This window comes from Thecamonas trahens (genome assembly GCF_000142905.1).
Source record: "Thecamonas trahens ATCC 50062 unplaced genomic scaffold supercont1.7, whole genome shotgun sequence".
Lineage (NCBI taxonomy): Eukaryota > Apusomonadida > Apusomonadidae > Thecamonas > Thecamonas trahens.
In genome coordinates, this window is record NW_013657673.1 from 129,291 (window position 1) to 150,388 (window position 21,098).

General features: G+C 63.9%; 8 protein-coding genes across 8 annotated transcripts; 1 reads left to right on the forward strand and 7 right to left on the reverse strand.

Annotated features, from left to right (window-relative positions):
- Positions 1 to 3: 3 nt before the first annotated feature.
- Positions 4 to 734, reverse strand: AMSG_01787 (uncharacterized protein). Its single transcript, XM_013905846.1, has one exon. It carries the CDS (start codon positions 674 to 676, stop codon positions 68 to 70), a length of 609 nt encoding a protein of 202 aa, XP_013761300.1. The 5' UTR covers positions 677 to 734; the 3' UTR covers positions 4 to 67.
- A 111-nt stretch (positions 735 to 845) lies between these two features.
- AMSG_01788 (U3 snoRNP protein) lies at positions 846 to 3,474 on the reverse strand. The gene is made up of 2 exons (XM_013905847.1): positions 3,380 to 3,474; positions 846 to 3,163 (listed from the first exon to the last, which is right to left on the reverse strand). Exons 1-2 carry the CDS (start codon positions 3,453 to 3,455, stop codon positions 915 to 917), a joined length of 2,325 nt encoding a protein of 774 aa, XP_013761301.1. The 5' UTR covers positions 3,456 to 3,474; the 3' UTR covers positions 846 to 914.
- Positions 3,475 to 3,482: 8 nt separating this feature from the next.
- AMSG_01789 (uncharacterized protein) lies at positions 3,483 to 10,734 on the reverse strand (the record flags this gene model as incomplete). Its single annotated transcript, XM_013905848.1, has 3 exons — positions 3,483 to 6,888; positions 6,927 to 8,828; positions 8,852 to 10,734. The coding sequence occupies 3 exons, from the start codon at positions 10,732 to 10,734 to the stop codon at positions 3,696 to 3,698; spliced, it is 6,978 nt and encodes a 2,325-aa protein (XP_013761302.1). The 3' UTR covers positions 3,483 to 3,695.
- Positions 10,735 to 10,802: 68 nt separating this feature from the next.
- Positions 10,803 to 13,909, reverse strand: AMSG_01790 (poly-(ADP-ribose) polymerase). The gene is made up of 2 exons (XM_013905849.1): positions 13,812 to 13,909; positions 10,803 to 13,561 (listed from the first exon to the last, which is right to left on the reverse strand). Exons 1-2 carry the CDS (start codon positions 13,884 to 13,886, stop codon positions 10,877 to 10,879), a joined length of 2,760 nt encoding a protein of 919 aa, XP_013761303.1. The 5' UTR covers positions 13,887 to 13,909; the 3' UTR covers positions 10,803 to 10,876.
- Positions 13,910 to 13,968: 59 nt separating this feature from the next.
- AMSG_01791 (sterol desaturase) lies at positions 13,969 to 14,844 on the reverse strand (the record flags this gene model as incomplete). Its single annotated transcript, XM_013905850.1, has 1 exon — positions 13,969 to 14,844. One exon carries the CDS (start codon positions 14,842 to 14,844, stop codon positions 14,017 to 14,019), a length of 828 nt encoding a protein of 275 aa, XP_013761304.1. The 3' UTR covers positions 13,969 to 14,016.
- Positions 14,845 to 15,034: 190 nt separating this feature from the next.
- AMSG_11666 (uncharacterized protein) lies at positions 15,035 to 15,970 on the reverse strand (the record flags this gene model as incomplete). Its single annotated transcript, XM_013906018.1, has 2 exons — positions 15,035 to 15,737; positions 15,777 to 15,970. The coding sequence occupies 2 exons, from the start codon at positions 15,968 to 15,970 to the stop codon at positions 15,035 to 15,037; spliced, it is 897 nt and encodes a 298-aa protein (XP_013761472.1).
- A 1,031-nt stretch (positions 15,971 to 17,001) lies between these two features.
- Positions 17,002 to 17,605, reverse strand: AMSG_11667 (uncharacterized protein; the record flags this gene model as incomplete). The annotated part of the gene is made up of 2 exons (XM_013906019.1): positions 17,002 to 17,130; positions 17,172 to 17,605. The coding sequence occupies 2 exons, from the start codon at positions 17,603 to 17,605 to the stop codon at positions 17,112 to 17,114; spliced, it is 453 nt and encodes a 150-aa protein (XP_013761473.1). The 3' UTR covers positions 17,002 to 17,111.
- A 1,563-nt stretch (positions 17,606 to 19,168) lies between these two features.
- On the forward strand, positions 19,169 to 20,804 carry AMSG_01793 (uncharacterized protein; the record flags this gene model as incomplete). The annotated part of the gene is made up of 2 exons (XM_013905851.1): positions 19,169 to 19,172; positions 19,417 to 20,804. The coding sequence occupies 2 exons, from the start codon at positions 19,169 to 19,171 to the stop codon at positions 20,802 to 20,804; spliced, it is 1,392 nt and encodes a 463-aa protein (XP_013761305.1).
- Positions 20,805 to 21,098: the final 294 nt, after the last annotated feature.

Here is a 21,098-nt window from a genome sequence, read left to right on the forward strand (position 1 = left end):
CAATGGTACTGCAATTTATCATGCGCGGCAGGGCTTCAGCAGCCTTGCGTCGCGAGCCATGTGCGGCTCACAGATAGTTGTCATCACCATCATCGTCGCCTTCATCATCAAACGCATGCTCGAGGTTGTCCTCGTCGTCGTCGACATAGTTTGTGATGTAGTCGTCGCCACCAGCATCGTCGTCGTCCTCGTCGTCGAGCACATCGTCATCACCCTGCTGGTTGTCATCGTCACCAGCACCGTCGCCAGACAGCTTCTTGGACGACCCGGCCTCACCGCCATCGTTGCCGTCCTCGTCTTCGTTGTCGACCACCACATCGGCTGCGGTGGCGCCATCGTTGGTCTCGTTGTCGTCGCCTAGAGCCATGGCGGCCGACAGCGGCGTCCGCCAGGCACCGGGCAGACCCTGGCGGCCGCTCTGAGCCGCAGCTGCATTATGCGGAGCATCCGGATGAAGAAGAGGCGGAAGAACATTGTTCCGGAACGGGCGGTGAAGAGCAAGCTTGCCCATGCCCATGGTGTACGGCGGGAGGGTGTGGCCGAGCGGAGGGTACCACGGCGACTGGGCCGCCCGGGCCATCATCCGAGGCACCCGTGAGCCAAGTGGCGGGAAGATAGGCCCCGGCGTGCGGCCCTGTCGGTACGGAGCAGTGGGAATGGCACCTTGGGCAGACATGGTGTGTGTGTGGGGTGTGTGGGGCGTGTGTGGGGTGTGTGGGGGTGTGTGGGGGTGGGGGGCGGGTGGCGTCGAGTGTGATGGCAGGCGAGACCGTGAGGCGAGAGGCGGAGAGGCGACGGGCTTCGACCAGACCATCGGCTCAGTCTCGGCAAGGGCTGAACATGGGTACGGGTGGCAAGAGTCATCTTCATTGAGCTCTGTGGCCAGATAGTCTCGGGGGGATGGGGGGGGAGGACTACAGCTTGATGGACTTGGAGATGTCGTCCTTGATACCGCGCTCCTCGCCGCCGTAGAAGCCGCGCTCGCGGAGGTCGGCAACCTGGCTGCGGCGCTTCTTGACGGCCTTCTCGTAGCGGATGCGACCCTTCTTGCGCGGGTTGGAGACCTCCTTGTTGCGGTGCGGGCGGAGACCTCTGTTGTTCATGATCTGGTAGCCGGCGGCGCGCTTGCCGCCGTCCATGGCAGCCTCGCGGTCGTCCATGTAGCCCTCGGGCGCCTTGCGGGCATGGATGCCGCGCGAGCTCTTGCGCTTGGAGCGCGACGAGGTCTTGGACGCCTCGAGCGCCTGTTCGTAGAGAGCAGCGGCTTCGGGGTCGAGCGCCTTGCGCTTCTTGGTCGGGCGCGCGATGGTGTCATCGTCCGACTCGCCGCCACTGGCCTTGCGCTCGCGCTTGGCCTTGCGCCGCGCGCGTGCAGCCTCGAGCTCTGACGCGCGCTGCGAGTGCGACTTGCGGATGGGCAGGTCGACGTCGACCGAGCCCTTGGACTTGCGCTTGGCCTTGGAGCCACCCTCCATGTCGCGGACGTACTGCTCGAGCGACCGGGCCTTGGCTGCCTTGGTCGCCACCATGTCCGACCGCTCGTTGGCGATCGAAGTGATGGCCTCAAGGTCGCGGTAGTCGTCAAAGTCCTCGAGCCGGTTGAGCGACGCGAGCTTCTGCTTGCGCTCCATGGCCCTCCGCTGCTTCTTGCTCAGAATGAGCCGCGTAAAGTTCTCCTCCTCATACTTGGTCCGCTCGGCTGCCTCCTCGTCAAAGAACTCGAGGTCCGTCACGCCTGGGTTCCGCATCTCGCGCGGCTTCTCCGAGAACTCGTCCTTGAGCGCACGGAGCATCGACGACTTGCGAAGCTTGGCCTTGACCCGCCGCTCCTTCTTGGCCAGCCGCGCCTCCTCGGACCCGGTGTCGAGCGAGACGGCGGTGACCCGCGGCGCCCGGTACGGGGCCGCCGCCGTCGGCGGCGACGCCACGCCCGACTCGTCCGACTCGTCATCCGAGCCCGACCGGACAATATCGTCGTCCGACGAGTCCATCGCCTCAGCCTTGCGCCGCGACTTGCGCTTGCGGCCGCTCCGCGCCGGCCGCGCCCGCGCCGCAAGCGTCGAGCGGAACGCCAGCGGATCGGCCGCCATCCGGCCGGCCACGCCCTCAGCACTCGCGGCAGCCTGCAGCTCCTCGCCAGACGCCTCTGCGTTGGCCATCCGCAGCAGTTTGGACAGTTGGTACCCGAGCTTCTTGTCGAGCGGGCCGAGCTTGGTAAGCGTCACACGCAGCCGCAGCAGCTCGTCGATGACCGGATGGTCTTTGACCGACTTGCCCGACGCCTTCAGCAGGAGGTAGAACACAATGTCTGTGCAGTACGAGAGGAGCAGGTGGAACTTGACCTGCAAGTACGAGACTCCGTCCTTGGTCAGTAGCTTGGCGGCAGCCACTGACTCGAGCAGCGGCAGCAGCTGGTCCTGCAGCACGCTGATCTTGTCGCGGAACTCGACAAGGAGCTGCAGCAGCTCGGGCGAGTCGCGCTCAAGCAGCTGGATCTGCTGCTCCAGGCTCAGCGAGTCGATGTCCTTCTCCAGTGCAGGCATGACCTTGGCGTCGAGCAGCGAACCGGCCTTGCCTCCCTTCTTGCCGCCGTCATCTGACCCAGACTCGGCCCCCGCGTCAGAGTCAGAGTCGGACGAGTCGAGCCCATAGTCACGGGCCGAGAGGCCGGCCGCGATGGCCCGCTGCTGTGCCAGCGCCGCCCGCTCCTCATCGGCCTTGACCGACACATGCTCGCCGGCCTCATCCGAGTACGAGTTCTCGTCCTCATCGGCACCGTAGTATGCCTCGCGCGAGGTGCCCCATGCCTTGGTCAGCGCCTCGGCCTCGGCCGCGTCGCCCGAGCCCTCCTCCGAGTCGTCGTCCAGCGGCTGCGCCAGCTTGCCCATCCGCCTGCGATGCTTGGCCAGCATCTCCTTCAGCCGCCGCTCCTCCAGCTCCACTGCCGTCACATACTCTGCCGACTCTTCGTCCGAGCTCGAGCCCGACGATGCTCCTCCCTTGCCCCTGCGCGCCCTGCTCGCCCCACCGCTGCTGCTGCTGCTTTCCACCACCGACGAGCTGGAAGCCGACGAGGCCTCCGACAGCGCCATGACCTCCTCCTGAACAGACCCAGACGACGAATCTTCCGACTCGAGTGCCACTTTGTGCCGCTCATCCATAACTGTGTGAGGGATGGGAGGGAGGGAGGGTGAGTATGGGTGAGGGGACGGGGGGGGGGGGGTGGAAGGCGTGTGGGTCATCTCCCATCCTGGGCCCATCCATCCGCAGTGGGTGTGTGGGGGGAGGGGGGGCATGGTGAGGGAGGGGGGGTAGGGAATAAGGGACAGGGAGTATGTGTGGGTGTGTGGGTGTGTATAGGCATGTAGTGTGGGCGTACACTTGTCCACTTCCTCCTTCACGTATTGGCTGCCCTCATCCTCAGAGGCACCGCGTCGGCGACTGCGGCGGCCCATGGTCTGTTGGTGGCGCTGTGAGTTGGGTGGCGATGCTTGGGCTTTGGTCAAGTTGGCGGCTGGGGATGGTTGGCCCCGTCAGCTGGGGATGTGGTCTCGCTGAGGAGGATCGGGGATATGAATTGGCGTAGTTCCTTATGAGAATGAGGTGGATGAGGCTGGGTTTGGGGCTGGGTGGGGCATGGTCTCATTTAGATTGCTCTTGCTCTTGCCTGGGGGTGGCTGTTGCGCGGCAAGCGGCTAAGCGGGTCGACTCTCTGCCATCGCACCCGAATCGAGACTTGGGTGTGCTGGCGGCGCGGGCGGAGGGAGCGAGCCGGTCGAGCACGCGGTTGAGCCCGAGCCGGGAAGCATGGTCTCGGTCGCTAATTCGCCGGAAGCCGCCGACCACCGAGACGATCCGAGCTCGGCGACATGGAGGCGCGGGAGGTCGCCGTCTTCATCAACACCGTTGATGCCGAGCTCAGTGGTGGTCATGGTGCGGGTATCGGCCGCATCGACGTCTGTGTCGAGACAATCCATCTGGACTACGCCCGGCACGTAGTACTCCTCGGCCTCGGTGCGCTTCTCGGTGCGGGTCATCAGCCACGCGTCGATCGCATTGCCCACCACAATGGCCAAGAGGTTGACAACAATGCCGACATTCACAAGCAGTCGCCGCATCAAGTAGTCGTCAAAGGTGCCGGCGTACAAGACGGTGGCTGTCGACGCAAGCACCACCACCGCCATCACGTTGTTGGTCACCGACGCATACGGCTGGGCGAGAAGAAGCTGGCCCAGCGAAGCCACCAGCGCAAAGACCGCCGCGTTGGCCTTGTTCTCTTCAGAAAAGAAAAATGTCATGCAGATGGCTACCATGAGCTTGCGCACCATGATCGCGGCCTCGAACCACCACGCAGACCGCGCGAATCGTCCCACAAGAAAGTTGAACCGGACCACAAAGGTTAGCTCATCGAGCTGCCGCGCCGCCCGGTTGAGCACACCCACCACCGCCACAGGCACTGTCACCGCATACACCATCACCGCAGCCATGCCAGGACCAAACAGCCCCATCCACCACTCTCGCGTGTAGCAGCTCCGTGCAGGATCGGCGTCGAGCACCCAACGTCCCGAGCTGTCACGCCGGCAGCCAAACGGTGCGAGCGCCGCGTCGGTCAGCGGCAGGTACATCAACACCAGGCACTGGAACATCGTCCGCCCATACGCGCCCACAAGCTGATTATGTGTCTTGCTCGCAAACCATCCGGCCCGCACTTGGATCAGGACGCCGTAGACCAGTGCCACTCCGAGCAGAACACCGCCAAGGAGCAGCGGGAGCACAAGCGCCAGCGCCCACTTGAGCACCCACGCATCGACACCTGCCGCAAGTGAGCACTCGGGAGAGGTCAGCTCAAAGTTGAGGTTGAGGAAAGACGCAAGATCAAAGTACATCGCTGCCACCGGGCCCCAGTCGAGCTCGAGCTTCCCATACATCGCGCTGATCTGAAGTGCGTTGAGCCCGATCATTGCCGCCGCAAACTTGTACCGCACGCTCTCCGAGAGGTTGAACCAGAGCAGGGCAGCGAGGACGCCCACTACCACAAGAACCACAACGGTCACCACAGCGGCGTTCTGCCCATCCGCACACTTGTAGCACATCCCGCGCAACTTGTAGTATCCCGATGTGCACTCGGCACACAGCCGCGAGCCGTAGCCCGGCTTGCACCGCCCATCGCCGCTACATGCTTTCGCGTTCGGGCAGGGATGGAAGGTTGTGGTATCAGCAGTGTCTGGGAAGAAGCCCGGCGCCGCGCGCGGCTGCGCCGCCCCGCCGTCGCATACGGCGCCGACAGGACATGCCTCGCACGCCACATTGCTCGCTCCGCTTGCGATCCAGAACGACGGCTTACACACGCACGCGCCTTCAGTCGTGTTGCTCCCTGCGCCTCCTGCCGTGCGGATGGTGTTGGCAGGACATGGCGGAAGGCTGGTGCACTCGCCGAACGAAGTCTCATCCGACGAGGTTCCCGTCGAGCACGCCACACACAGCGTACCACTTCCATCGGTCACGCCCCCGAATCCGGGACCGCACGCCGTCACGGTCACCTGCCCGCGTAGTGGCGCGACTGCCAGCCCCGACCCGCTCATGGCGATTGAAAAGTCGATGCTGGCAGGGGCAGTCTCGGTTGCGCTCACAACTGCAGCCAGGTCCGGGAGCTCGATGTTGCGCGAGAGCGGCGCAATTTCGCGCGAGAGTGGCGCCGCGAGCACCCCGTTGGCTCCACCACCAAACGCGTACACCATCCGCGCCTGGTAGTATGCGGCAGATTGCGCCAGCGAATCGAGTGTTGTGATGGTGCCCAGAAGGCTCTCACCAGACTGCAAAGTAGTGGATTGTGGCGCTGAAGCCCAGGCAATGGTAGCAATAGGCCCATGAATGGCCGCTGCTTCAAGCGCCGCGGAGCTGTCCGGCGAACTCGAAATCCACGGCAGCGCAGTTGCCCGGCTCGATTGCGCCGCATCGTTTCCTGCCATCGCGCACACAAAACCATCGCCGCTGGTGCCCTCGATCCCGAGTTGTGCCTTGTTGTCGCTCCAACGAGTCCCTGCTCCGGAAAGCGCAACAGTTGCATCACATACTGCTACGCCACCGCCATACAACGTCGCGGTGTTGGCACTCACCACGCACTCATTCAGATCGAGGACGTGCGGGGCAGCTGCAACGGCGACGCTTGCGGTTGGCACGTTAGTCACGGCCGCGGCTGCGCTGGCGCCTGTGCCAAACGCTGCGCTGGCTGCGGCGATGCCGCCACCGACGACGGCGCGGTTTCCCGAAAACGCACAGGCAGAGCATGAGGCGACGCCGGCATCGGCGCGGACAAGCATGCCGCCACCGATTCCAAGCACAGCCGTGTTGCCGGTCACCAGCAGTGACTCGGCCTCCATGCTTGCGCCCGACACCAACGCCACGCCTCCACCGCCGCTGCTGTCAGCGCGACACCCACTGATGGAGCTTGCACTTGCAGCCAGAGAGCCCCCGTCAAGCACTGCCACGGCGCCACCGAGCTCTGTTGCCGAGCTTCCACTGATGGACACCTGAGCCATACTCACGTTTGCCCCGATGGCACAGATGGCGCCACCGTAGTTGGCTTTGCACCCCTCCAAGCTTGTATCTCTCAGCTCCAGATCGGCACTTTCGAGGGCGAGAATGGCGCCGCCATACCCGGTGTTAGATGCGCTTGACGTCGATGTCATCAACGATTGCCCGCCCACCACCGTGGCGTTGATGATCGAGAGCTGTGCTCCGGCCCCGGCGACCCTCAGGCCAGGAACACCGGTCTGAGAGTGGACGCCAGCTGTGGTGTGTCGGATCTCGACACCTTCCAGTTCAACATGCGCAGGCGGTTCGACACGGAACAGGACGCCGCCACCGGTCGACTCGCAGTCAAAAACGCTTGTCCACCGCTAGAGGCGCCCGACACCACCATCGACCGGCGCGCCACAAGGTGGTCCGAGACCCGGCAGCCGTACCTGCCCTGTGGGAGGACTAGCACGTTCCGGACGCACGACGGCATGCGGGCCAGCGATCGGCTGACGCATGCAAGCGAGGTCGGCGACGTACACTCAGACGCGGACATGTCAAGCCCGTACTCACGGGGCTGGTAGTCATACCATCCGGTCCGCGACAGCTGCCTGGAGAAGAACAAGCGCGGTAGCGGCGACGGCGACTCCACAGCTGCAGAGATCCAGACGACGTCCAGGTCGCCGTCAGAGTCCAGGTCGCCGACCGCAAGGGCTTCCGCATCGGCGTTGAGTGCAACCCGAAGGCGTGTACCAAGGTCACCACCGCCAGCATTTCGGTACCAAAACACCGCGCCGTGGGTAATGCTGGTAAACGTTTTCTGCGAGGCGATGATGTCGACATCGCCGTCACCATCGATGTCCACAACCAAAACAGCTGTTGTGCTGGCCGCTGCGCCGCCCGCAAGCATGATCTTCGGCCCCATCGCCCCTGTGCCGTCGGTATTGAGGTACAGCTCCATACCCTGCCTCGTAGCGAGCACAATGTCGGCATTGCTGTCGCCGTCAACGTCGCCGCCGCCAACCGCACCTATCAAGTCGAACGGATCGATGAGGACCTGGCGCGCGCCATAGAGCGGCATCATTCCGCCGAGGCGCGGCACCATAAACACAAGGTCAGCGTCGGCTCCGGGTCCCTTCCAAACAAGATCTGCAGCACCATCACCGGTCATGTCAATGGCTAATGCATCGATGTCTGCTGCCTCGTAGATCAAGCCCGAGACGGTCACCGGCTGCGCCCACCCGTCGAGCGCATCCCGGTTCTCAAGCCAGGCCCACACCCGGTCGAGCGGCGGCGGGGACGGTGGAGGTGGGCCTGTAGTCGAGCCAGTTGTCGTTCCGGTTGTTGATCCAGTAGTTGAGGCTGATCCGCCAGTGCTCGATCCCCCGGAGGTGCTCGATCCCCCGGAGGTGCTCGATCCCCCGGAGCCGCTTGTGCCGCTCGAGGCCGTGCCGCTAGAGGCCGTTCCTCCACCCGAGCTCGAGCTCGAGCCCGAACCGCTTCCGCTGCCGCTTCCACTTGCTGAGAACGAATAAGCCATGTCAGCAGCAGCAGGTTTGGCCATGCAAATGAGCATGTCAGAATCGCCATCGCCATCGACATCAGCGACAAGAATCGCATCAGCGTTCTCGACTCCGCTCGCCACGGTCACATCGACAAAGTTGCCGGAGCCGTCGATGTTTTCATGGACAATGATGGAAAAGCTGGGAAACGACGACCACGACGCCATATCGACATCGCCGTCGCCGTCCCAATCAGCCGCAACAAGCGCCCCGGAACGGTCCAGGTCCGAGACGTGCCGCTGGTTGCCGTAGCTGGCAGCACCATCGCTGTTTTCGAACCAAATCACGGTCGACGTCGTGACCGTGCTCTCGAGCCCGACCGCGATATCGAGGTCCATGTCACCATCAAAGTCGGCAACGACAACCTCTACGTTTCGCGAATCGAGAAACTTCAGGTTGGGGTTGGTCGGCACACCAAAGACCACAGGCGCGCCAGTGTTTGCCAGCCACGCGAGGCTGATGGAGTCTTGTCTGGCAAGTGCAATGTCAGCTCGCCCGTCGCCGTTCCAGTCATTGACTGCAACTCGGACGCGACGGCTGTCCATGCCGACGTTGGTAAGCGTGTGCACAGCTCCGAACGTCCCGAGACCATCCATGTTTTCGACAAGCATAACCGCGGTGGCCATGGATGCCACCGCCAGATCAACGTCGCCGTCGCCGTCATAGTCGATGCCGGCAATGTCAGTGACAGAGCGCTCCAGGGCGGCAACAGAGTGCAGCGTTGCGAATGAGCCTGCTGCCACCTGCTTGCTCCACAAAAGCTCTGGGGGGACTTGCGTGCAACGACAAGGTCGGGCGTGCTATCGCCATCCACATCCATGGCAACAACAAGAGAGACAGCCCAGTTCACGCCCGGGAGCGTGTGCTCAACCCAACTCGGGTCGGGACTCGATCCACTGTTCTCCAGCCAGCTCGGCGGCTCGAAGCCATTACTCGAGATAATGTCGAGGTGGCCGTCGCTATTGATGTCAGCAACGACGAGGCTCACAGGAGAGTGCGGCATGGGCAAGAGGACAAGCGGGCCAAAGGCGAGGGGAGTGGGCGTGTCGGACGGAGCGATGACAACGCCGGTAGCATTCGAAAAGACGATATCGTTGTCGCCATCGCCGTCAATGTCACCACCAGCAAGTGTATCCTGGCTTGCGCCACCGTCGACGGTGACAACCAAAGCTGGACCAAAGGCCTCGAGACCGACGGCGTTGGGGAAGACCACAAGCGTTGAAGGCGAGATGGCGGCGATGTCGGGAGCGCCATCACCGGTAAAGTCAAGTGCAAGCACAGAGACCACATCGGCCAGGTTTCCGACAAGCTGCAGCTGGCCAAAGTCGCCTGTGCCAGGCACAAACGGAAGCCAGGAGATGGTTCCGAGTTTGAAAGAGGCGACAATAGCGTCGAATTGGCCATCGTTGTCGATGTCTGCAACAGCCATGTCATCGGCGCCGTCCTGGGAGGCTGCCACCGTGGCGTTGTCGTACTGGTAGCCTGCTCCGCCGTCAGCGCTGCGAAAGGCGACAACGTCAGTACTTCGCAGCTTCACGCTCAGAGAAGCGACAAAGTCGAGCGCGCCATCGTTGTCAAAGTCGCCCGTGGCGATTGGCCCTGCGCTCTCCACACTTGGGCTGATGCCACGGACCGGGGCAAACGTACGGCTGCCTTGGTTGAGAAGAAGGCCGACTCCAAAGGGACGCTCTTCAGCGGTGAGCAAGATGTCTATGAAGCCGTCGCTGTCAACGTCCGCGAGAGTAAAGGAGCTCATGACTTGCTCGGAAAAGTAGATGTTGCTCGTCCACGTGAACGGGGCAGACGTGCCATCGTTGATGTACAGCCCGATGCGGTAGTCGAGAAGCTCGCGAGAGGCGACCAGCACATCGTTGTCACCATCGTTATCGACATCAGTCACTTCGACAAAGTACGGCCGGACCAGACTCACCGACTGGCGAAGAGTAAACTCCTCATAGCCCAAGTTGGTGTACAGCTCAACGTAGTTGGCGGTCTCTGCAACGATGACAAGATCGACGAATTCATCGCTGTCGAGGTTGCCAGCGGCCACGTGATCGAGCTGATCACTGGAAGAGATCAACTGCTCCTGATCTGCAAATCTGCCGTTGCCGCGGTTGGCAAACCAACCAACCGAGTCGCCGTAGACGGTGATGACGTCCGGGCCGTCCTCGCTGTCTAGATCAACGACTCGGACGGCAGTCGAGGTCGTACTCAGCGTGCCAAAGAGCGGAACAAAGTTGCCAAAACTACCGCTGCCATCCAGGTTCTCGAACCACGCCGCAGCATCCACATCGGCGTGGACCACCAGGTCCAGATCGCCGTCGAGGTCGACGTCTGTGGGGACAACGTTCCGAATGGCTCCCAAACCATCGTCGCCGGGAAGCCACACAATATGCTGGCGATCAAACCAGCCCGCAGTAGCGTTGTACCGGGACCAGGCTAGCTTGGTCCCAGTAACGACCACGACGTCGTCGTGCGAGTCGCCGTCGAGGTCGCCCACGGCGAGGGCCGCTGCGCCAAGGTTGGGAAAGGCTGGGAAATTGATCCGAGCGGGCAAGTCGGCAACGCACGCCGACGCGGCTACCGCCAGGTGCGGTTGTGTCACCAGCACGGCAGCAGAGAGGCAGAGAAGCAAAAAGTGTAGGGCTGCTTTCATGTCGAGAGATGATTATGGCAACGTGTGTGTGGGGGGGGGGGGAGGGGAGGGGGGGGGGAGGTGGGAGATGTGTCTTGAAGTGTCATTTTTTTGGCCAACTGCAACACGTGTCGTTCACGATTCATACGAACAGCACGACTCGTCACGAATCGGCACGGACCATGATGACGTATCGAAGAACGGCGGCGGCCTCGGCGTAGACGACGTACTCGTTGCAGGCGAGCTCGCGCGAGGCATCCACACGGCGAACCGGGCCCAGGCGGATTGTCACACCCGAGTCAGTGGCGACATCGCCTCGTGTGGTCGGCTCGTGGCCTCCACGGCCGATGACACTGGTATGGCGTGAAGCAGCAAGCGAATCGACTGTGTGAGCGCTAAAGGACCGGGCTTCGAGCGGCGCGCCCCCGAGCTCGAGCTCAACACCAAAGACAAATCCGAGCTCGCCAGCACCGAGCTTGGCGTAAGATGCGGCATAGGCGGCGACGTCGGACGCGTACACACCCTTGCCAAAGTTGTAACCGGCGTGCGGCGCCTGCGGCGGGGCGATGCGGAGGCGACCGTCGGCAAGAATGCCGACCACGTTCGAGGTGCGGCTTCCATGCCAGAGCAACATCCGCCGCGAGCGGACCGGGCGCGCCGGCTCGGTCACGCCTTGGATCTTGAATGCGCCCTTCATCCGGATGGTGCCGCAGCCGGGCACAACGGCGCCGCCTGGAAACATGGCCTTGGAGAGAACTCGCGCCTCGACCGAATTCTCGGGCACCGGCACAAGACGGGTCGGCAGCGAGAGGTACTGGGCGACGGCGCGCGGGAGTGCGCTGGCGCGAGCCGCACGCTCACGGGCGGCGTCGAGCTCGGCGCGAGTCACAATCGCCTGCAGCGCCTGCAGCTCGGCAAGTTTGGCCTTGAGCGCTACGGTCGAAGAGATGACCGGCGGCATGTCCATGCCAAAGTCGTGCGGTACGATGGTGTAGAAGAGCGACGAGAGCCGCTCGAGCTTGGCGGTCGGCACTGCAGTCTTCCGCGGCGCAAGCGAGAACGCGTTGAGCGAGGAGCGTCCGCGAGGCTCGCTACCGTCAAGCGCTTGGGCCAGCTCGTCGAGCACCTTGTACGCCTTGAGCACCTGTGCCGACGACATCGACTTGATTGGCATCTTGCGAGTGTCGATGTGCAGTTCGGCGAGGGTTTTGGCCACGGCCTCGGGCGCAAAGATCTCAGCCACGGCGGCGGCTACCCGCGGGTCGAGGACGGCGCTTGAGGAGAGCGAGCTCCTTGGAGCGCTGGCAACGGAGACGTCCTGCGCCGGCGGCCCATCAGTCGACGGTCCGGCCATGCGGACGAGCGCATACTTGCCGGGCTGGAGCGCAAACGAGTCGAGGCCGTCGGCCCAGACGTTGCCAGTCCGGGCCTCGAACCGCTCGGCAAAGGTGGCAATGGCCTCGGGCCGCGCACTGTCACAGGGGAGAAGTGACTGCGAGCCGACGTTGGTCCCGACTCGGCCCCAGGCCATGAACAGCATGTGGACGCCGGCATGAACGCCAGACTCGCCACACAAGAGCTGCAGGTGGTAGTACGCGTTCGTTCCGCTCCCAACCTCGGTCTTCTGCAGGACGACATCGCACCACGGCGCGCCAGGCAGCGAAGCGTCACGGACAACATAGAGGCCGGCCCGTTCGCGGGCGCTGAGCTTGGCGTGGACCCGGGCGCGGGCAGCGGGAGTGGCATCTCCAGCGGGCGCAGTGGCGGCGGCGGATGAGCACGGGGGCTTGAGCAGGTACGGCTCTGGATCCATCGGACCCTCTACGAAGATGCAGGCGTCAATGTACGACTCGTCGACAACCGGGGTGCCCAGCTCAGACGCCCGAGCTAGATCTTTGGACGGCTTGAGCAGCTCGGCATGACCAGCGATGACCGCTTGAGTCTTGGACGACACGCTCTTGGTCACACGCCCACCGTGGTCGACGATGACATCGGTGAGTGTCTTGATGCCGGACGGTGGCTTGCCAGCAATGACAAACGCGAGGCCGGTGAGCGGGAGGATGCCACCGTAGTAGGCGGCGCGCTCGGCCTTGGCAGCAGCGGTGGCAGCAGCAGCAGCGGCAGCGGCAGCAGCCTTTGTGGCGATCCGCTCCTCACGAATGACACGCGTCGCAGCCTCGAACTCGTTGAACAGCGCTCCGATGGTGCCGTCAGCTAGGCTCGCCTGGAACCTGCGAGTCTGGAGGGCGGCGGGCGCGTCGTCAGGCCAGAGCCACTCGCGAACGCCGATGGGCAACCCGGTGTACCCGCACTTGCCGCCCTGGGTCGGCGCGCCGCACACAAAGACACGGCGCGTCCGCGAGAACCGCAGCGCCTTGGAGCCGCAGTCGGGGCAGAGCGGCGGGACACCGTAGAGCACGCACTTGGCGAGTGCGTGGCTGCGGCTCTCGTCGATGTCGTTGGCGCGGGCAAGTGCCTTGAGCTCGGCCTTGGTGCATGCCTCGTCCATGGTGTCTGCCAGAGCCCAGTACATGCGGCTCTGCTCGTGGAGCTTAAAGTGATGGATGTCGAACCGCTCGCGAGTGGGCAGCGGCGAGTCGGCGCTTGCCCCTGGCGGCACGATCTCGTTGTACGCCACATACAAAGCCACTGTGTCGTCCCATCGCAGCGTGGCGACGCCCGCCAGGTCAGCTGTTCCATAGCAAGGACTCTTAGAGCCGGGCGCCGTCACCTTACGGAAGCACTCCTGGTGGTACCATGCCACCTCCTTGCCATCAAACTGCCGCGACGGCCGCCAGATCCCAAACCGCAGCGTCTCCTCCTCGATCTTGGCCTTACATCCTTTGCACTACATTCAGTTCATACACGACCCGGCGAGTGAGCAGGCGCAAGCGGCGCCGCGAGTGGTGGCGTTAGTGGACTCGGAAGGGTGTGTGGTTGCCGAAAAGGTCGTGTTTCTCTTCGACCGGTCATGTCGCCCACCAATGGAAGGCCTCCCCCCCCCCCCCCCCCCCATCCCCCCCCCTCCCCCCCCCCCCCCACCCACACACACACGACCACCACTGTACTGCTACACACATGACTCTCGCTGTACGTACCCCGGACCGAGACGTTGCGGCATACTCGACTGAGAACGTGATCTCCGCCGAGCCCGAGTTGGGGTCCCTGGACATGGTCGGGCGGAAGTCAAGTGGCCGGCAATGGTGGTGGCGACATACGGCAGCCCGGGCCATCAGTTCGGGACGGGGCTCATCCGTCGAGGATCAAATGGTTTATGCAGGTGTTCGCCCGTGCCTATGTAGCCTACGCGGCCTTGACTTGGGCCGACGAACCGCGCGACTCGCGGTAGGTGCCGTGGAGCCAGTCGAGGATGCCGAGTAGGCCGTAGTTGCAGAGGAATCGCTCGTGGTGAGTATCGTGGAAGTTGGGCTGATGGTCAAAGAGCGGATGCCACGGGAAGCGATAGCCACAGTGATGGGTGAGGGTGCCGACGATGGCGATGGCAAACCAGGTCCACATGGTGACGATGTGCGCGCCGATGAGGACCGGCCCGGCCATGAGCGGGAGAACGTTAGACAGGAGGACCTCGATCGGGTGGGCGTAGTTGGCCGCAAGTGCAATCGGCGCAATAAACTCGTGGTGCTGCTTGTGGATGGCTTTGTACAAGCCAGGCTTGTGCAGCGCCCGATGGCCGTAGTAGAACAAGATCTCCTCGAGAGCCACACAGAACGCCAGGTGGCCCACAAATTCGCCAAGGGTTGGTAGCCGGCCACAAGGCGCAACAACGCCCCACTTGCGGTACTCGGCAAGTGCGTACAGCACCATATTGGCAGGAAGGATGACGGTCAGATAGCCGATGATCAGGCTCTTCGCCAACTTGGCCAGCGCCGGGTTCCACTTGCTTCCGCCAGCCACAAACGGCCGCTCGCCCTGCAGCTTGCAGGCGTACAGCACTTGAGGACGCTGCCACAGGTCCAGCACCAGAAACATGGCCCCGAGCCCATAGTAGATCCCACAGATCACCGCCTGTGTCACTCCGACATAGAGGCCGAGCCTGTCCGTCGCCGCGCACACCCCGCCCCATTGCGCCGCTCCAGCACCCGCCAGCCATGCCCCAGCCTCGCCGAGCATGTTGTCCTTGCGGAGTGCAGAGTAAGTAAGGTCGTCGTACGCATCGACTGGAGACGAGGGGCAGCGGGAAGCGTGCGTGTACCAGGCCGTGTGCGGGGTGGTGACACGCGTGTCACGAGCCGCGACGAGTCGTACTCTCGTCGTGACCGTTTTTTCCCCCTTCATTTTTGGCACAACGGCGTGACGAGGGCTACATGAAGAGCGCGGCAACGCAGCTGATAACGATAAGGGCGGCGAAGGCCGTGATCGACGGGTGGCGAAGAGTGAGTGCGCCGGAGAGCAGCCGGACATCACACTGGTTGATGCTGGAGCGCAGGAATGTGCGGTCGTCGATGCCGGTCACCGCTGGCGTGGTGTCTTTGCACAATGGCGTCGATCGCTGTGGGTGCTGGATCCATTGCGTGCCGCAGCTCCCACAGCGAGCATCGCATGGGGCAAGGAAGTCGAGACCAAGCTCGCCGGATGCCTGCGCCGAGCAGCTAGCCCGAACCATGTCCGAGCCGGCTGCAAAGCACGAGATGTTGCGCAGGGCGATCGGCGCGCCGCCGCAGTCAGCCGACGGGTAAGTGACCTGTAGCGGGACAGGCGAGTTGGCGAGGAGACTGCCCATGCTGTTGACGCATCCGCCGACTCGCCACGACTCGTACCGATCGCCCTCGAGGCCAAAGAGCTCGCGATCCGAGACGCAGTCGCCAACGCGGCCGACGTCGGCGCCACGCGGCGGGACCTGCAGCGCACGACGCGCACCAGTCGCGCGCAAGTGTGCTTCATCAAGCACTCGCCCAGCAGCATCGGCATCCCACCACTCAAACGTCGAGCACAGGGTCCTGCAAGTCCGCTCGGGGCAGCCGCGGTAGATGCGGACGCCGTACCCGATGGTGACGCTGTCGGATCTGGATTCATCCAGCGGGGGACCCGCCATGCACTCGTACCGCCAGTACCGCCGAGTACCCTCATGAAGCCAGCATGTGCCCGTGACATGCCACTCGTCTAGCCCATCGACCGCGGCTGTCTTGGTATCGCCGGCCACACATCGGGCAGAGCCGCGATGTCGCACAGTGGCCACCCACTCGCCACCGGCCGCACCCACCGCCACCGCCGCCAGGACCACCACCAGCCCCACCATACTCACGCCCGCCGTTTGCAGCCTTCCTGCACCCATGACTGACACAATCTGGTGGTGAGGGGAGAAGTGTTGGCGTGGGCGTGGACGTGGGCGTCGGCGGTGCCGTCCGGGACCGCCAGCAAGAATCGGCTGCTGTGGCGCCGTGCTGGTCTTGGCCAATTGCCCAATGGCTCCCGAATCTCCCTTTTCGGCGCATGCACCTGGTACTGAGTGCAGCGAGAAGAGGGGCTCTAACGTCCGTTTACTGGCCCAGGGGGTACTTGTTGTGGTACCAGTCGGAGGAGAAGCGCCTGCGCTCTGTTTGCCACGCAACAGCTGAGAAATCTGGGCCTCGTACGCTGCGACCTTGGCCTCCAGAAGCCGGATCATGTCGTCATCGTCGTCGTCATCGTCGCCACCGTTACTGCTTTCTGCACTGCTTTCGGCGTCACCGGCGTCACCGCTGCTATCCCGGCTGCGCCGTGTCGGTCGCAGACACGGCGGCGGTAGTGGCAGCTGCGACGGCGAGGGAGGAATCCACGGCGCCACAGGATCGCCACCCGAGCTGGACCGGCTCGACGAGCAACTCGACGATTGCGATCGTCGGGCGCTTTTTTGCCTGCGCTTGCGCTTGCGCCTGCGCTTGTGGTGGCGGCCTGGATACGGAGCCGCAAACGAAGCTGCATACGGCGGTGCATACAGACCAGGTGGCGCCTGCATGCCGCCCGCGACCCGAGGGTCCATCACGTAAGCCGCTGGCAGGACAGGCACTGGCGGGTAGCACGGCCACGGCCAGCGCTGAGCATGCCCAGGCTGTGCCTCTGGCATACCCTGACTTGCCAGCGTCGGTACGGGCGCCGGTATCAGTGCTTCATGTCCAGACTGTACCGCTGTATCGACCTCGGCCATCAGCGCAGCAATCTTTGCCCGAAATTGGGCATCGTCGCCGCAGTCCTCGTCGTCGCCGTCGCTGGTCTCTCCAGCTCCGCCGTTGCTATCGCCACCAGCTCCACCGATGCTGGTGGGCTCATCGCTGGCGCCAAGCAGCCTCTCCCGCAGCGACTGAAGGATGACCTCCTCGTCGTCCTCGTTGCGGAGCAAAGCCTCAAGCGATGCGTCCCACTCCCGTGCCGACAACCTAGCCGGTGACGGCACTGGATCCTCAGACACCCAGCTCAAATCTAGCTCATTCCCGCCATCATGGTCATCTCTGGCGACACACCCGTCAGAACCCGTGTCGTCGCGCTCGCGCTGGGCGGCGGCATCGTCGTCGCGCCACCACAGCGGTGGCGCAGCGCGCCGGGCTCCCGGCGTCTTGGGCGAGTCGTTGCGGAACCGCCGAATGAGCATCTTGAGCGTCGGCTCGGTCGGTGCTCGGCTTTCCTCCGCTTCGTCTGTCACCTCTTCCGTGGCCTCATCGCCATTGACCGCTTCCTCCACGTCATCAGCCTCGTCGCTGTAGCGAGGCCAACCGCCGTCATCGTCGGCGACCTCGACCGCAACAACCCGCTGCGGAACCTCGACGGTGTCGTCGGCATACTCGCATGGATCATACACAAACAAGTCTGCGCCGCGAGTGGTGAGTCCGGGTTGGCGGGCTGGGACTGGCGACGGCGGGATGAGGGCGACAGCAGCAGCGCCACCCCCGCCGTCCATCTCAGACGGCGGGATGAACTCGACTCGCCGGCGGGCCGATCGTGGTGTGGGCCTGACAGGCGCTTCGCGCGTAGGTGTTGTCGGCGGTGGAGAATTGCCGGCATCAGCAGGAACATAAACGCCGTCGTCGACGACTGCAGGCGTGAGCTCGCTCGTCTGCGGCGCCGCGGTCAGCCACGGCTTGGGATACTCGCGCTTGGGATGGACAAGATTCGGAGGATGTGGTCGCAGCGGACCGCGGCGAGGGGCAGTCGCGTGATGCGGGCGGAGCCTGCTCGTCGGGGCGGACACGATGGCTTGATTGGCCGAGTCTGGGGCAACGACACGGGCCGGCAGCGGCGAGGGCATGTGGCGGATGACGGTGGCGGCGTTGAGTCGACGCAGGCCGTCCTCGGCATCCAGGGCGGTCGACGACTCGCGCATAGGCTCAAACCCGCGCCTAGTCGACCGCATGCCTTCCAGTCCGCCCCCATCCCGCGCCACCCGCGCTTGCGCCGCTCGTCTCGGACGCCTCTCGGCCCCGCGCTCCCGCCACGCAGCAACCCGCCCTGTGAACCGCTCGCCGCGCGCCGCCGCTGCCCGCGCCTGGGCCACCTTGCCTGCCGCCGACTGCGACAGCCGCCGTCGGGGAAGTGTAAGCTGCTGCGACATAGCCGACGCTGGTCTATGGCCGCGCCAAGTGTGTCTGCCCGCCAAGCAGACCAGGCCGAGCAGCAGTTGTCAGTAGTCTCGCTCTCCCTCCTCCCGCCGCCTCAATTGGCGCCAACCAGACAGCGAACCGATTGGCGCCGATTGGCTGGACCACCATCTGCCGGGCTCACTCCAACCCCCTACGGTACACAGGCCGAGAGCTGAGAGACTACATCACCAACATCACCTACAGCCACGTGCCTTTGCTATAGCCAGTACCGTATGAAGCTGTCATCAGCCATCGCCACCATCGCGCTCGCCAGATCCATTGCCCAACCCCACCACACCAAAACGGGCTCTGAAGCCCCAACTCTATCCTCATGTGGCCCACCTCCACTGGCACTGTCATCGATCGAAGTCATCCACGATGTCGGTGCGCACTACGGGCTACAACTAACCATGATGGCCATCTAATGGCTGCTGTGGCTATGGGCGTCTGTCTCCATTGGCAGGCAACAAAATTGCGGAGTGAGCCAACGTGTGGCGGGCGGGTGGCCGGTGGCGAGCCAGCCGCCATCCTCCCCTTTGGCGGGAGGGAGGGAGGGAGGCGGAGAGGCGGGACGGTCAAGGGGTACGCAGAAGGTGACGGACTGAGCTGCACCTCACCCACTCACGGAGGAAATGGCTCTACCTTCCGTGGTGTTTGTAGGGGATGGTACGCGTGCAGTGGAACCTCGCTTCCGTTGTCCCTTCCCTCCCCCCCTCCCCCCGTCCCTCATCCCCCTCCTTTCCGTCCCCCGTCCCCTCTGTTGTTGTCCTCGTCCCGCCGTTTGCGGTTGTCACCCCATGGACGCCCCCTCCCCCTCCCTCCTCCCCTTATACCCCCCCTCCTGTCCTCCGTCCCTACACTCACTACCCCCAAACACACACGCTATGTGTACCATGCACTACATCACATATTCCCTGTGGTATGGATCCACTACCCTCTCCGTCATCGCTGTCCCCCCCTCCTCCCCCCCCCTCCCGTCCCGCGCGCTGGTCACTGGTCACTCGTGTTGTTCGCTTGCCTCATGCACCGCACTGATGGGACACCTCCCACCCCCCACCCCACACACGCCCCGCCACACACACGCACACGCATACACACACACTGTACTGTACATGATGGCGTGCAGTTGGAGTGGGCAAGTCCACCCTCGTCCGTCTACTGTACAATGCATTTGCTGACAAGCACGCGCCGCGTGTTGGCACCTTTGGCTCCTCGGCGGTAGTGGCGCCGGTCAAGATCGATCTGCCGGGAGACACGGTGGACGAGACGGCTCGAGTCCGGTTGGTCGACACGGCTGCGCTCAACTTTGCCGACCCGCATGTCCTGTCATCGGCTCGGGCCAAGGCGCTCAAGTCGATTCTGGCCCGGGCACATTGTGTCGTTTTTGTCTTTCGCGTCGGCTCGGTGGCGTCGACGACAGCGCTGCTGGAGCACTATGGGCCGCTCGTCCACGCCACGCTTGCAGGCATGGGACGACAGTTTGTGCCGTGTGTGGTCCTCGGGCACTCGCCGCACCGCATGCGGCCGCGGCTCGACGACGATGCCATCCTGGAAGTCCTGCGCAACACAACCGACATGCTCTCGCCGTGGGTGGAGGAAGCAGCATTTGTCGAGTTCCTGCCAGACCCGTCGGACCTCACTGCAGAGGCTGTCGACGAAGCCGTCACACGTGTTGCCACATGCATCCATCTCGCCCTCCACTATCCGGTCTTCCCGCTCTGGCGTGACAACTCGCGGACCGGATTTCGGCCAAAGGTCATGGCGGCGCTCACACAAATCTTTGTCCTCCTCGACGAAGACGAGAACGAGACGCTCTGCTTCCGCGAGCTCGATGCCTTTTCGCGCGCCGTCTTTGCCCAGCCGCTCGAGGTCGACGTCTTCCGCGAGCTCATGCTCATGGCCACGTCCGACGGCTCGGTCGGAGCCGCATCGCCCATGGTTGTTGCTTCGCTGTCCAATTCGTCGACTGACCTCTCTGCCGAGGCTCACGGAGAGACCTCGGTCGAAGACGACCTTGCCGCCATTCCCGACGAGACCATCGTTGAGTCGTCAGACATCGGCTTTGACCTCACTGGCTTTATCCTCCTCCAGTCCAAGATGATGGCTCGCCAGCCATCGTCACTGTGGACCACTCTGCGGGCTTACGGCTTTGACTCGCAGTTTACCCAAGTCCTTCATCCGGAGCTTCTCGGCGCTGTTGCCCAGAGCCCGGCCACGAACGGACACGCCACCCGGCCGACGTTGCCGTCGTCCTCGCCAGGGCCCGACCCTGCCTCCTCACCCACTGCGCCCGAGTACATGGCAGGCGGCCCATCGACCCTCGATCTCCCAACTGCGCCATCTTCTTTCTCCGGCCTCACCCTCCTCCTCCTCGCCCTCCTTCTGGCGCTTGTTGCCGTCATCGCACTCGAGCACGCCGGCCTCACAACACTGACCGCACTTGGAACCGCCGTCCGCGCCGCCGCCGCCGCCTCTCATTCAGGCACCTCCTCGACCGGCGCCGTTCACTCGGATCTGTGACTCGCATGCACCCTCCTTATGTCCCACGCCGCACACCGCTGGCTCCCGCAATGAAGACGATGAGCCAGATGCCGCAACCACAGGGGTTCCCATCCGGCTGAGCCAGCCCAAGCCGAGTCGAACATCGAGAGCCCACCACCTCACGCCCCCCCCCCCCCCCCCCCCCTCCACATACACACACGCACACCAGCAATGCTGCCATGCACGGTACTCCCGTCCTCTTCATCCCTAACCGACCACCATGTCTACACTCTCCCCCTTGCCCTCTCACACGCACCGCAACTCGCTCTCACC

Excerpts from the sequence above, each read along its gene's own strand:
- AMSG_01790 (XM_013905849.1), bottom strand. The coding sequence starts at position 13,886 with ATGTCCAGGGACCCCAACTCGGGCTCGGCGGAGATCACGTTCTCAGTC. Across the intron at positions 13,562-13,811 it reads CCGCAACGTCTCGGTCCGGG|TGCAAAGGATGTAAGGCCAA; the intron begins GTACGTACAGCG and ends AACTGAATGTAG.
- AMSG_01788 (XM_013905847.1), bottom strand. The coding sequence starts at position 3,455 with ATGGGCCGCCGCAGTCGCCGACGCGGTGCCTCTGAGGATGAGGGCAGC. Across the intron at positions 3,164-3,379 it reads GAAGGAGGAAGTGGACAAGT|TTATGGATGAGCGGCACAAA; the intron begins GTACGCCCACAC and ends TCCCTCACACAG.
- AMSG_01787 (XM_013905846.1), bottom strand. The coding sequence starts at position 676 with ATGTCTGCCCAAGGTGCCATTCCCACTGCTCCGTACCGACAGGGCCGC.